Here is a 15,000-nt window from a genome sequence, read left to right as displayed (position 1 = left end):
TCCTGCATCTTCGTCCTTCACTTTTATCCTCCACCTTCATCCTCCATCTTTATTATCCACCTTCATCCTCCACCTTCATCCTCCACCTTTATCCTCCACCTTCATCCTCCACCTTTATCCTCCATCTTCATTCTCCGCCTTCATCCTCCAGCTTCATGCAGTGTGGGCTGCTGTTGATATTGGATGTTGGATGGTGTTGGATGGTGTTGGATGATGTTGGATGATGTTGGATGATGTTGGATGCTGTTGGATGCTGTTGGATGATGTTGGATGGTGTTGGATGGTGTTGGATGATGTTGGATGATGTTGGATGCTGTTGGATGCTGTTGGATGCTGTTGGATGCTGTGGTCCGTCACAGACTTTGTGCTGCTTCCTCCAGGTAGCAAGAGCCAGAAACATGTTCTGCGTCCAGAGTCTCTGGAGGGGACGGACGAGGAAGACCCCATCAGCGCCCTGGAGTGGGACCCTCTGTCCACAGACTACCTGCTGGGTCAGCGTCCAGACCACACCACGACACCACCCTCCTACAGCAGGAGAGTAACTAGTTACTGTAAAAGTATGAAGTAAGTGTGATTGATGTCTTCCTGACAGTGTCTAACCTCCATAACGGCATCCGGCTGGTGGACAGTGAAGCTCTGGCCTGTATCACCTCCTTCTGCTTCCCTTCTGCTGCTGCCTCGGTTCAGTGTCTGGCCTGGGTTCCCTCTGCCCCGGGCACCTTCATCACCGGAGGTAGTCACACCTTCATCACTGCAGGTCATCACACCTTCATCACCCTCTCACTCATTCATAACGTGTGTGTGTGTGTGTGTGTGTGTGTGTGTGTGTGTGTGTGTGTGTGTGTGTGTGTGTGTGTGTGTGTGTGTGTGTGTGTGTGTGTGTCTAGACTCACAAGTCGGGGTTTTGAGGGTTTGGAATGTGTCTCGTTCGACTCCGTTGGACAGTTTCAAACTGAAGAAAACTGGATTTCATGCTCTGCATGTCTTCAACTCACCTCTCGCCAAGAAAGGTAGGTAGAGGAGGAGGAGAGGAGAGGAGAGGAGAGGAGAGGAGAGGAGGAGAAGAGGAGAGGAGGAGGAGGAGAGGAGAGGAGAGGAGAGGAGAGGAGAGGAGAGGAGAGGAGAGGAGAGGAGAGGAGAGGAGGAGGAGGAGAGGAGAGGAGAGGAGGAGAAGAGGAGAGGAGGAGGAGAGGAGAGGAGAGGAGAGGAAGGAGGAGAGGAGAGGAGAGGAGAGGAGAGGAGGGGAGAGGAGAGGAGGAGGAGGAGAGGAGAGGAGAGGAGAGGAGGAGAGGAGAGGAGAAGGAGAGCAGAGGAGGAGGAGGAGGAGAGGAGAGGAGAGGAGAGGAGAGGAGAGGAGAGGAGAGGAGAAGGAGAGGAAGAGAAATGTGTCATATTGTAGAAACTCATTATGAACATTAAGTGTTAAAGAAGAAATGACTTTATCAATAACTCAATAACTCAATAACCAAATATATTTAGTTCGTCCAGTCTAATCAGGTCACGTTGGGACAGAGCAAGTTTCTCTGTTCGACTCCCAGTAGCAGAGAATGAGTTATAAACACTGTATGTTCATGAACAGTATTGTCTCCAGGACAACAGTGTACACATCTAAGGTAGAGGAGTAGACTGAATCAGAGAAAGGACAGACTAAGGTAGAGGAGTAAACTGAATCAGAGAAAGGACAGAGTAAGGTAGAGGAGTAGACTGAATCAGAGAAAGGACAGACTAAGGTAGAGGAGTAGACTGAATCAGAGAAAGGACAGAGTAAGGTAGAGGAGTAGACTGAATCAGAGAAAGGACAGACTAAGGTAGAGGAGTAGACTGAATCAGAGAAAGGACAGAGTAAGGTAGGGGAGTAGACTGAATCAGAGAAAGGACAGAGTAAGGTAGAGGAGTAGACTGAATCAGAGAAAGGACAGACTAAGATAGAGGAGTAGAGGGAATCAGGGAAAGGACAGACTAAGGTCGAGGAGTAGACTGAATCAGAGAAAGGACAGACTAAGGTAGAGGAGTAGACTGAATTAGAGAAAGGACAGACTAAGGTAGAGGAGTAGACGGAATCAGAGAAAGGACAGACTAAGGTAGAGGAGTAGACTGAATCAGAGAAAGGACAGACTAAGGTAGAGGAGTAGACTGAATCAGAGAAAGGACAGACTAAGGTAGAGGAGTAGACTGAATCAGAGAAAGGACAGACTAAGGTAGATGAGTAGGCTGAATCAGAGAAAGGACAGACTAAGGCAGAGGCAGTGAAGACTTGGTGGCAGCAGGATGCCAGATCAGCTTGTCCCCTCTGGGACGGCGCCTGCAGCCCTGACTTGTGCTCTGGTTCTGAAGCACAGACTTCCAGCTCTCCCAGTAAAAGCCAACACACCAGCTCCACCAGCGAGGCCGTCCCTCCTCCCACACTGTCCCAGAACCGCTCCTTCTCCCTGCCGCCGGGCCACGCCGTCTGCTGCTTCATGGACGGCGGCGTCGGCCTCTACGACATGGGCGCCAAGAAGTGGGACTTCCTGAGAGACCTGGTAACGTCACACAGAGACACTCAGAGACGCTGAGACATGAAAGAGCACAGGAACATGTGTGTGTGTGTGTGTGTGTGTGTGTGTGTGTGTGTGTGTGTGTGTGTGTGTGTGTGTGTGTGTGTGTGTGTGTGTGTGTGTGTGTGTGTGTTTCAGGGTCATGTAGAAACCATTTTTGACTGTAAATTTAAGCCGGACGATGCCAACCTGCTGGCCACAGCCAGCTTTGATGGAACTATTAAAATCTGGGACACCAACACTCTCACGGCTGTTTACACATCACCTGGCAACGAGGGAGTTGTTTATTCATTGTCCTGGGCTCCAGGTAAGTTCACCTTAAGCTCACACACACACACACGCACACACACACAGTGTTGAATCCCTCTGACTGCAGAGTGGCGCATCAAGCCTCCAGCTGACCTCCATTCATGTGGAGATAGAATACTACAAAACACTGAAGTACAAACTTGACTGAGCTTATGTTTCCTGACTGAGTTTCTCAGAAGCGCTCCGGCTTCTGCAGAAGTCGTTAGTCCACAAACCGAAGTGAGATTCTCATTCTGTTGGAATAGTGTCGCAGTTCATGTTGTTGCTCCAGGAGTAAAACGGCTTTGAGACGTTCTGTTGATGTTGGATCAGTTGTTTCAAACGACTCAGATGTCAAACATCAGAAACAGAGACAGAAGTGCAGGCACACTGACTGTCCTTGTTCTCATAGTAAATCAATATCAGCTCCTCTGAGGGCTTCTGGTTTGTACATTGCAGTCCTCCTTCACTTCTATGGCAACATCTCTACATGTCATTTACATCGATTAGCATTAATGTCCTGGGCTGAGTCAGTGAAAGCACTCGTGTCGAAGCGGTTCACTCCTGTGTTTTGGTGTTTTCTTGAAGGAGATCTGAACTGTATCGCCGGGGCAACGTCTCGGAACGGAGCGTTTATCTGGGACGTGAGGAAGGGAAAGATCATCACTCGCTTCAACGAGGTGACTGATCTCCAGTGGTTCCCACGACGCCTGCACCTCACCTCATCTGTGGCTGATGGATCAGCTGTGTTTTCCCCTGTGCTCCTCGCTGTGTTTTACTCTGTGCCGTCTCCCTCCAGCACGGCAAGAACGGGATCTACTGCATCTCCTGGAGCCACAAAGACTCCAAGAGGATCGCCACCTGCAGTGGGGACGGATTCTGGTAGGTCGGCTGTGAGCCGCCGTGGCGGTTCCTCGTGTGGACTGTCCCGCCCCCTGAGTCAAAATGTAGTATTTTATTTTTTTGAATATATTGTTTTCAGTCTATGATGTGTTCAAAACGACCCACAACTCAAAAGAAACTCCACTGACTTGTTAAAACCATAATGAACAGTTTTAGAAGTGTGTGTGTGTGTGTGTGTGTTCCTGAGTGCAGCATCATCCGAACCATCGACGGGAAAATCCTCCACAAGTACAAACACCCTGCTGCTGTGTTCGGGTGCGACTGGAGCCAAAACAACAAGTAAGGCCTGGCACACAGGCTCCATGTCTGGATTCTCAGATTGAATCGTCAGGACTGCGTCACATGTCCTTGGTCTCTGCAGGGACATGATTGCCACCGGCTGCGAGGACAAGAACGTACGCGTGTACTACCTGGCCACCAGCTCGGACCAGCCTCTCAAGGTCTTCACCGGACACCTGGCCAAGGTGTTCCACGTCCGCTGGTCTCCGCTCAGAGAAGGGATCCTGTGCTCCGGGTCCGACGACGGGTGAGTGTTGATGTTCAGTCCAGCCTCGGCTGTCTACTGTCTCACTCCTGGTTGTAGAAAGGTTCCCGCGTTGTTCCTGACGGTGGCCCTCGTACGTTACAAAGTAGTTTACATGTTTGGCCACTAGGGGACGCTGTGTCAGTGTCACCACACAGAGAGAAGAGCAGGGAGCGAAACCGTCAGCTCCTTTTTTCTGTCCTTCCTCGTGGTACAGGTTCACTCAGGGTCTGTTTGTGTAGATGAGTCACGTACGTACGCAGATTATGGCGTATTTAGTGGTAGAGAATGTTCACTGAGTTGGACAATGGCTAGTCAATTCTAAAGAGTGACAAACAGCACAAACAGCAGCTTCCTCACTTGTCCTCTCCATTTCCCACTATAGCTCTGTGTAGTTCTGTGGTAACTGTGTGTACTTGTATGTAGTTGTGTGGTAACTGTGTGTAATTGTGTGTAATTTTGTGCAGCTGTGTAACAAGATGTTGTTTTCAACAGTTGAAGCCGCTGCAGACATCTGGTGATCATTTTTTACTTATTGTAGCTCTGATTGTGTGCGTGTGTGTGTGTGTGTGTGTGTGTGTGTGTGTGTGTATGTGTGCGTGTGTGTGTGTATGCGTGTGTGTGTAGGACTGTTCGTATCTGGGACTACACGCAGGATGCTTGTATCAACGTGTTGAGTGGCCACACGGCTCCTGTCAGGGGTCTAATGTGGAACACCGAGGTGCCGTACCTCCTCATATCAGGTGAAAATATTTTACTGACACGATTCTCTGCTCTGCTCACTGGAACATCGTCGCCTCCTTTTCCACCGTCAATAAAACCAGGACTCTTGCACGACCTGCGCTTATATGATGGAAAGTGACTCAGTGCTGCCACCGAGTGCAAAGAAGTATTATTACACCGACCGTACAGTTTGAACTTTTGTTGCACTGAAAATCTGAAACATGCAGCATTTAAAGAATGTGTGTGTGTGTGTGTGTGTGTGTACAGGTTCTTGGGATTATACAATCCGTGTGTGGGATACCAGAGATGGCACATGTTTGGACACAGTGTTCGACCACGGAGCCGACGTTTATGGTGAGACAATGACTGATGTGTATCACGTGTGTATCATGTGTGTATCATGTGTGTGTCATGTGTGTTACATGTGTGATGTGTGCTTGATGTGTTATGTGTGTGTCATGTGTGTTTAATGTGTGTATCATGTGTGTGATGTGTGTGATGTGTGTATCGTGTGTGTGTGTGATGTGTGTAATGTGTGTGTGATGTGTGTGTCATGTGTTTGATGTGTGTATGATGTGTGTGATGTGTGTGTCATGTGTGTATCATGTGTGTGTGATGTGTGTGTGATGTGTGTAATATGTGTGTGATGTGTGTGTCATGTGTTTGATGTGTGTATGATGTGTGTGTGATGTGTGTGATGTGTGTATCATGTGTGTATCATGTGTGTGTGATGTGTGTATGATGTGTGTGTGATGTGTGTATCATGTGTGTATCATGTGTGTGTGATGTGTGTGTCATGTGTTTGATGTGTGTATGATGTGTGTGTGATGTGTGTGATGTGTGTATCATGTGTGTGATGTGTGTGTGATGTGTGTAATGTGTGTGTGATGTGTGTGACGTGCAGGTCTGACGTGCCACCCCCAGCGGCCCTTCACCATGGCGAGCTGCAGCAGAGACAGCACGGTGCGTCTGTGGTCTCTGACGCCGCTCATCTCGCCGCTGCTGCTCAACGTGCTGACGGAGCAGCCGTGGGAGAAGGTCATCGGGAACACAGGTGAGCTTCACTTCCTGTCCTCGTCCCCACCACTTCCTGTCCCGCCACAAACCACCGCATCTGTCCGTAGACATGGCGGTGGTTCCCGGCTCGCCGCCGCTGCTCTGCGGGAAAGTGTCCCGGGACGTGAAGCAGGAGCTGGACAAGCTGAGTCTGGACGTCCGCGGGAAGAAGCTCCGCTGGTTCTCCGAGTGCTTCTCAGTAAGACAGTAACTAATCCAAGGAGTAATCCAAGAGTAATCCACATTGCTACTTGGGAAATAAACTTGTTTGTGTGTGTGTGTGTGTGTGTGTGTGTGTGTGTGTGTGTGTGTGTGTGTGTGTGTGTGTGTGTGTGGGGGTGTGTGTGTGTGGGTGTGTGTGTGTGTGTGTGTGTGTGTGTGTCTTCCTCCCAGCCTCCAGGGGGCAGCAGCAACCTGTGGGATTTGGTTTCAGTGATGAACGGTCAGGACGACTCACTGCTGCCCAGCAGTTACAGCAAAGGAGTGATGCACATGAAGCACCTGCTCAAGTTCAAGACTGTGAGACATAGTACTACACTAGTACTACTACACCTAGTACTACACTAGTACTACTGCACACCTAGTACTACACTAGTACTACTACACACCTAGTACAACACAACCACTACCCTACTACTACTACACACCTAGTATTACACAACTGCTACACAACTACTACTACACACCAAGTACTACACCACTACTGCACACCTAGTACTGCACAACTACTACACTACTACTACTACTACTACTACTACACACCTAGTACTACACTATTACTACACTACTACTACTACTACACAACTACTACACACCTAGTACTACACAACTAATACATACCTAGTACTACACAACTACTACACAACTAATACATACCTAGTACTACACAACTACTACACAACTACTACATACCTAGTACTACACTACTAGTTAAATGGAAAATGGACTTCACTTATATAGTGCTGAGTGAGCAGCCCCACGGTGCTCTACATCCTTAATCACGCTCACACATTCACACTCACATTCACACACCAATGGAGGCTCCGGCCATGCAAGGCGCTGTCGCAGTGCAACACAAGTACACAACTACACAACTACACAACTACACAACTCCGACACAAGAAAACTCCACAGAGGTGCAGAGTGATTGTCAGATATGAAGCTCATTCATTGACTGACCTCGTCTCTATGTGCAGAGTGGTGTGTGTGTGTGTGTGTGTGTGTGTGTGTGTGTGTGTGTGTGTGTGTGTGTGTGTGTGTGTGTGTGTGTGTGTGCAGGCCGTGACTCACTGAGGCTGATGTGTGTGTCAGTCTGAAGCTCAGGAGCTGACCATCGTCAAGATGTCCAAGTTCGGAGGAGGAATCGGAGCTCCGAGCAAAGAGGAGCAACTGAAGGAAGCTGCAGACATTCACCTGAGACTGGGACAGACTCAACGCTACTGTGAGCTGATGGTGGAGCTGGGACAGGTGTGTGTGTGTGTGTGTGTGTGTGTGTGTGTGTGTGTGTGTGTGTGTGTGTGTGTGTGTGTGTGTGTGCTCCCAGGAGAGTTTTCAGCTTCAGAACTAACTGTGTGTGTGAATGGAGTGTTTGAAGCAGGTCAAAGGTCAGAGTGGTGTCTGCAGCTTGGTTGTGCTTCACTGTGTCCCCAGTGGGAGAAAGCTCTGTCTGTGGCTCCTGGAGTCTCCATGAAGTACTGGAAGAAACTCATGCAGCGGTAAACTCACTACTCCACAACTGTAATCAAGTACTCTTATGCAGTCACTGCACCACAATGGACCAACACAACCTCAGTGCTAAAATACCCAGAACATTGTTCAGTGAAATGAACACAGAGAAATGCAACATTTTGCAAATCTATTTAAAAAAAAATGTGTTTAAAAAAATTTGATAACACATTAAAACATCTCTTAGAACAGCCGGTACCAGAATAACACACACACACACACACACACACACACACACACACACACACACACACACACACAGGCACACTCATCAGATCTGTGTGTGTGTGTGTGTGTGTGTGTAGGAGAGCTGACCAGCTCATGGCGGAGGATAATGACGACGCCATCCCTTACTGCATCGCCACAGGAGACATTAAGAAGCTGGTGACCTTCTTCACGGGGCGGGGCCAACTGCTGGAGGCTGTGCTGATAGCACAGGTAGGAGGGGGCATGACCGGGGTGAGGGGGTGGAGGGGGCGGGGTCACAGATGAAACAAGCAAATAAGCAAAACAGTAACAGAGAATTCCAACTTTCAGGGAGCTTGTGAAGGCAACATCCGTGCTCCTCAGACCTCCTCGGTCAACCACACCATGAACGATGTGGACAACAGACAACAATACCACAGGTTACACACTGACACACACACACTGACACACACACTGACACACACACTGTACCACACACCAGCTGAGCTGCCGGTCTGATCGCTTCACTCCTTATGTAGCATCCAGTCACTATTGTAGAAAGCCAGAACTGGTGGTAAATGACTTTTATTGCCGTCCGTGTCACCAACCAACGTAAGAGCTGGGTATAAAGACAAATAAACAATAATTACAATTGCATTTTGACCGTTACACAGCTATTACATCGGTTAGCATTCCAAATTACAGTTTTATGATAAACCTTTCAATTAGCTCAAATAATATTTCTCAGTAACATAACAAACCTTGTTCCCCAACTGACTGAAGCTAAACTTTAAAGTTTTTAACCGTGAGCCTTTTCTTTCGTCTTTTTCTCCGTTCGTCAAGCATTTCTGTTACCGACCCTCCGGTTGCCATGGTTACCAAAATAAAAGCTCAATGCTGTAAAATAAAACCTCATACCGTAGCTATAATGTAAATAGTGCACAACTGCTCTGTTGGTCTTTACACCTTAAGTTCATTATGAGGCAGAAGATGCTTCCTCTTCTTGAGCCAAAGTGACGACGAGAGCACTCAGGAAGTGAAAGAATGAATGAATGAATCTTTATTTCAAAGCTCCTATATAAGCAGGCTAAAGCTCGTCACAGCGACAGTGAATACATGCCAATGCTGCATCGTTTCGTGTTGCTGTCAGGAGGAGGAGTCCAGGAGTGATGAGGCTCCTCCTCCAGTAAACAGGAGTCTAGTCAAATAGCAACAGAGCTCTTTAGTGAACAGAGTAGCTTTGAGTAATGCTAAAGAACTTCTTGCACCGTACTTAGCTTTTGGGTTAGCATCAGCTAAATCTGCGCTGGCTAATGCTAAGCTAACTACCACTGAACGAGCATTACAGAACTTTGATTCTTCCTCCTCCTCCTTCTCCTCCTGCTTCTCCTTCTCCCACCTGCTCCCCCTCCTCCTACTTCTCCTTCTCCTCCTGCTCCCCATTCCTCCTGCTCCTCCTCCTGCTGCTCCTCATGCAGCCTCCTGCAGTCAGTGTGTCAGGATCTGGCTGAGTGGTACTTCCAGGACGGCTGTTCGGTCCTGGCGGCCTGCTGCCACCTGGCTGTGGACGATGTGCAGGTACGATGTGCAGCGTGTCGCTGTCAGCTGTGTGTCGGGAGCAGTCTGGCTGAACTGTGTGTGTGTGTGTGTGTGTGTGTGTGTGTGTGTGTGTGTGTGTGTGTGTGTGTGTGTGTGTGTGTGTGTGTGCAGCTTGCCATGTCCAGTCTGATTCGAGGGAACGAGCTGGAGTTGGCTGCCTGTGTGGGCACCGTCCTCGGTGAAGCAGCCAATCAAAGCACAGCTTACTGCTTGGAACTGCTGGCCAGGAAATACATGACGACGTCGACGTGGTACGAACACACCCTCACATGTAGAGGCAGAGTTTAGTTCAATTCAACTTTATTTAGATAGCGCCAAGTACAACAATCCTTTCAAGGCACTTAGAGAGAAAAAAAACTAAATTCCCCACGAACAAGAAGGAGACGCTCAATCTGACCAGGAAGGAACTTTAGTCAGGACTGAGAGGAGGAGGAGGAGGAGGAGGAGAGAAGGAGGCGGAGGAGACTTCATGTTGTACAGGTGGGGTCAGAGGGCAGGATGAAAGAAATCACAGGATAGACACATTGTGGGGAAAAATTCTCCATTCAGAGCCTAGTTGTGTCGTGTCATGTCATGTCATGTCGTGTCGTGTCATGTCGTATGATGTCATGTCATGTCGTGTCGTGTCGTGTCATGTCATATCGTGTCACGTCATGTCATATCGTGTCATGTCGTATCATGTCATATCATGTCGTGTCGTGTCATGTCGTGTCGTGTCATGTCGTGTCATGTCATATCGTGTCACGTCATGTCATATCATGCCGTGTCGTGTCATGTCATGTCGTGTCATGTCATATTGTGTCATGTCATGTCATATCGTGTCATGTCGTGTCGTGTCATGTCGTATCATGTCATATTGTGTCGTGTCATGTCATGTCGTGTCATGTCATATCGTGTCACGTCATGTCATATCGTGTCACGTCGTATCATGTCATATTGTGTCGTGTCATATCGTGTCATGTCATGCCGTGTCGTGTCGTGTCATGTCATGTCGTGTCATATCGTGTCATGTCATATTGTGTCATGTCGTGTCATGTCATGTCGTGTCGTGTCATGTCATGTCGTGTCATATCGTGTCACGTCATGTCATTTCGTGTCATGTCGTGTCATATCGTGTCGTGTCGTGTCATGTCATGTCGTGTCATGTCATGTCATGTCATGTCATATCGTGTCATATTGTGTCATGTCGTGTCACGTCATGTCATATCGTGTCATGTCATATCGTGTCATGTCATGTCATATTGTGTCATGTCGTGTCATATCGTGTCACGTCATGTCATTTCGTGTCATGTCGTGTCATATCGTGTCGTGTCATGTCATGTCATGTCATGTCGTGTCATGTCATGTCATGTCATGTCATATCGTGTCATATCGTGTCATGTCGTGTCACGTCATGTCATATCGTGTCATGTCGTGTCATGTCATATCGTGTCATATCGTGTCATGTCATGTCATATTGTGTCATGTCATGTCATATCGTGTCATGTCATATCGTGTCATGTCTTGTCGTGTTCAGGGAGCTGTCAGCCGACCTGCTGCAGATGATTCCTGATAATCACGTCTTGTTGGTCAAGCTGTGTGCGTTTTATCCAGGAAGTGCAGCTGAAGTCGACCAGTTGCACCGGCGGGTGAGTCGCTACTGAGTCCCTGTTACTGTGTGGTGGAGCGGAAACATCCAGACCGAGCACACTGAAACACCACAACACTGAAACACCACAACACTGAAACACCGCAAATCTAAAACACCATAACCCCAAAACACTGAAACACCACAACACTGAAACACCACAAATCTAAAACACCATAACCCCAAAACACTGAAACACCACAACCTCAAATCACCACAGTCTTTTTTCTTATTATTTAATTGACACAAATATTTTACATTTATTACACATAAACACAGTTTGGGTTACATGAAGTGTGTGTGTGTGTGTGTGTGTGTGTGTGTGTGTGTGTGTGTGTGTGTGTGTGTGTGTGTGTGTGTCAGTGTAAACTTCCCTCCCTGGAGGACTGTGGCTCTCTCGCTGAAGCTGCTCTCAGTGAAGATGATGTGTTTGCTGCTGTGAAGTTTCACCTGCTGAGTTCTGAGCCCCAACAGGCTCTGATCCTCGGGATCCAACACGTCAAAGGTACTGGGGACAGGAGGGCGGAGGAGCGGGCGGGTGGGGGTTGTGGGGTTCAGATCTCTAACTACATCTAATAACACAAAATGCAGCAAAACACAAGGAAAACAAAGAAAAGTTTCTTTTTCGTTTTTGGTCAGTCAGCTGAAGTGAAAATCATCATTATTAATGTCAGAATTGTGAGATCAATATTAATAGTGTGTATAAATGTGTGTTTCCAGTGCAGAGCCGTTAGAGGTCTGTGTACTTCTGGGTCGTGGTCTGTTCCAGGTTGTGTATGTGAACGTCTGCTCCTTGGGGATCCGTCACAGAATGGAAAATGAAGCAACGCAGAAAAAACTAGGTGTGATTATTTCCTATATCAGCCTGAGGAACTTTTTTATTCCTGCTGATGACTGAACTCTGATCAGTCTGAAAACTAAACCTTGGTCTTGACTTGAAGAAACATCCTTCAACGGCTCATCAGGGCTGAAGCTTCTTGTGGTTTTGACAGAGATCACACAACCTCATCGTTACTAACCAATAGAGTCATGTGAGCAGACACAATGAACTCTGAGCTGTGAGACACTCTCCCACGGTGTAATCTATTACATGTGTGCTCCCTGCTCAGTGACTGGGTTTGTGATGTTCTCTCCACAGAGCAGCTGTCTGGTTCTGATTGGACGGTGGACGACGTTCAGCCAGTTCTGGACCTGATGAGCTACATCCGGACGGACCAGCTCATCACAGCCTCCTTCACCGAGTACGAACCACTGACCGTCTCCTACTGACACAACACTCACCGAATGGGATGTTAATCAGTGTGTGTGTGTGTGTGTGTGTGTGTGTGTGTGTGTGTGTGTGTGTGTGTGTGTGTGTGTGTGTCTGTAGAGTTCGCAGTGAGCTCTTGATCCTGTGCGGTTACATCGGAGGGCTGCTGGCCATCAGAAGACAATACTCCAGCATCGTGCCTGCTCTCTATGAATACACCAGGTAGAGACAACCTGTGTGTGTGTGTGTGTGTGTGTGTGTGTGTGTGTGTGTGTGTGTGTGTGTGTGTGTGTGTGTGTGTGTGTGTGTGTGTGTGTGTGTGTGTGTGTGTGTGTGTGCGCTCAGCATGCCCACGCTGTACCAAAACAGCAATGTTTTACTGGAATCGGCCTCAGTGGCCCCGCCCCCTTTCCTGATCAGCCAATCAGTGTGAAAAGCACAGCAGCACGTCGGTAGTACCACTGACTGGCTGAGGGCAGGCTGATGATTGTGGCGTATAGTTTTGTCTGATACGACCCTCTCATCCCACAGAGCCATGCCCATTATTTGATCATATTCCAAGCTGATCACATAAAAGCCCCACACTCCTCCTGACTCCGCCTCCCAGCTTGACTACTGACATCAGCAGTTTGTTGTTCTTATCTTTCCTTCCACCCAACCCCCACCCCGGTCTGCCAGTCTAGAGGTACTATCCCTGACCGCCACGCGATGTTGCGGAGGCGGGTCAGCCACTACGGTCCCTGCACATCCAGAGACTTAAGGAACTCTGGGCGAATCTCATCCACTCCCGGTGCCTTGCCACCGAGGAGCTCAGCAACAACCTCGGTGACTTCAGCTTGGGTAGTGGATGAGTCCACCTCTGAGAATCCTCAATGGAAGATGTCATGGTGGGATTGAGGAGGTCCTCTATGTATTCCTTCCACCGCCCGACGACATCCCCAGTTGAGGTCAACAGCTCCCCACTTCCACTGTAAACAGTGTTGGTGGAGAACTGCCTCCCCCTCCTGAGGCGTCAGATGGTTTGCCAGAATTTCCTCTGGGCCGACCGTAAGTCTTCCTCCATGGCCTCTCCGAACTCCTCCCAGACCCGAGTTTTAGCCTCCACCACGGCCCGGGCTGTGGCTCGCTTGTCCTGCCGGTACCTGTCAGCTGCCTCAGGAGTCCTGTGAGCTAACAGTGCCTGATAGGACTCCTTCTTCAGCTTAACGGCATCCCTTACTTCCGGTTTCCACCAGCGGGTTCGGGGGTTGCTGCCACGACAGACGCTAGAGACCCTGAGGCCACAGCTACGAGCAGCGGCTTCGACAATGGAAGTGGAGAACATGGTCCACTTGGCCGTTCCTCCCAATCACCCCCTTCCAAGTCTCACTGTCGTTGCCCAGTAGAACAATGGAGTCCCCAGTTGGAGACTATCCAGCACCCCTCCCAGGGACTCCAAGAAGGTCGGGTACTCTGCACTGCTGGACTGCTGTCCGTAGGCCGAGACATCAGTCAGAGGCCTGTCCCCTACCTGAAGGCATAGGGACCTTCTCATTCACCGGGGTGAAGTCCAACACATGGTGGCTGAGCTGTGGGGCAATAAGCAAACTCACACGGGCCACTGCCTCTTACTGCCTCTTACTGCCTCTTACTGCCTCTTACTGCCTCTCACTGCTTCTTACTGCCTCTTACTGCCTCTTACTGCCTCTCACTGCCTCTTACTGCCTCTTACTGCCTCTTACTGCCTCTTACTGCCTCTCACCACCTCTCATCTCCTCTCACCGCCTCTCACTGCCTCTCATCTCCTCTCACTGCCTCTCACTGCCTCTTACTGCCTCTTACTGCCTCTCACTGCCTCTTACTGCCTCTTACTGCCTCTTACTGCCTCTTACTGCCTCTTACTGCCTCTCACTGCCTCTTACTGCCTCTTACTGCCTCTCACTGCCTCTCACTGCTTCTTACTGCCTCTTACTGCCTCTTACTGCCTCTCACTGCCTCTTACTGCCTCTTACTGCCTCTTACTGCCTCTTACTGCTTCTCACCACCTCTCATCTCCTCTCACCGCCTCTCACTGCCTCTCATCTCCTCTCACCGCCTCTCACTGCCTCTCACTGCCTCTCACCACCTCTCATCTCCTCTCACTGCCTCTTACTGCCTCTTACTACCTCTTACTGCCTCTTACTACCTCTTACTGCCTCTTACTGCCTCTCACTGCCTCTCACCACCTCTCATCTCCTCTCACTGCCTCTTACTGCCTCTTACTGCCTCTCACCACCTCTCACCACCTCTCACCACCTCTCACCACCTCTCACCACCTCTCACCACCTCTCACCACCTCTCACCACCTCTCACCGCCTCTCACTACCTCTCGCTGCCTCTCACCACCTCTCACCGCCTCTCACCACATCTCATCTCCTCTCACCGCCTCTCACCGCCTCTCACCACCTCTCACCACCTCTTATCTCCTCTCACCGCCTCTCACTGCCTCTTACTGCCTCTCACCACCTCTCACCACCTCTCACCGCCTCTCACCGCCTCTCACCATCTCTCACCACCTCTCACCACCTCTCACCGCCTCTCACTGCCTCTTACTGCCTCTTACTGC

At 49.3% G+C, this 15,000-nt stretch overlaps 1 protein-coding gene across 2 annotated transcripts in view; it reads left to right on the top strand.

Moving 5' to 3' along the window:
• wdr17 (WD repeat domain 17) overlaps positions 1-15,000 on the top strand; it is a gene marked incomplete at its 5' end in the record, with an annotated part of 21,376 nt that overhangs the window by 3,406 nt on the left and 2,970 nt on the right. The window contains 24 exons of one of the 2 annotated variants that reach the window (XM_080520617.1): positions 381-491; positions 593-733; positions 888-1,010; positions 2,335-2,522; positions 2,676-2,844; positions 3,414-3,505; positions 3,625-3,707; positions 3,921-4,007; positions 4,090-4,254; positions 4,879-4,994; positions 5,242-5,328; positions 5,879-6,028; positions 6,099-6,229; positions 6,424-6,549; positions 7,342-7,497; positions 7,681-7,745; positions 8,061-8,193; positions 8,293-8,381; positions 9,420-9,519; positions 9,652-9,791; positions 11,057-11,168; positions 11,531-11,672; positions 12,306-12,408; positions 12,537-12,638. In XM_080520617.1, coding sequence (XP_080376743.1) covers positions 381-491; positions 593-733; positions 888-1,010; positions 2,335-2,522; positions 2,676-2,844; positions 3,414-3,505; positions 3,625-3,707; positions 3,921-4,007; positions 4,090-4,254; positions 4,879-4,994; positions 5,242-5,328; positions 5,879-6,028; positions 6,099-6,229; positions 6,424-6,549; positions 7,342-7,497; positions 7,681-7,745; positions 8,061-8,193; positions 8,293-8,381; positions 9,420-9,519; positions 9,652-9,791; positions 11,057-11,168; positions 11,531-11,672; positions 12,306-12,408; positions 12,537-12,638 — 2,911 coding nt within the window. Of the gene's footprint in view, positions 1-380; positions 492-592; positions 734-887; positions 1,015-2,334; positions 2,523-2,675; positions 2,845-3,413; positions 3,506-3,624; positions 3,708-3,920; positions 4,008-4,089; positions 4,255-4,878; positions 4,995-5,241; positions 5,329-5,878; positions 6,029-6,098; positions 6,230-6,423; positions 6,550-7,341; positions 7,498-7,680; positions 7,746-8,060; positions 8,194-8,292; positions 8,382-9,419; positions 9,520-9,651; positions 9,792-11,056; positions 11,169-11,530; positions 11,673-12,305; positions 12,409-12,536; positions 12,639-15,000 lie in introns of both variants that reach the window. The other variant, XM_080520618.1, reaches the window with a different exon arrangement.

Source organism: Blennius ocellaris (assembly GCF_963422515.1).
Source record: "Blennius ocellaris genome assembly, chromosome: 3".
In the NCBI taxonomy this organism is placed as follows: domain Eukaryota; kingdom Metazoa; phylum Chordata; class Actinopteri; order Blenniiformes; family Blenniidae; genus Blennius; species Blennius ocellaris.
The sequence above is the reverse complement of the archived record's forward strand: the minus strand, read 5'-3'. Positions and strand labels throughout refer to the sequence as shown.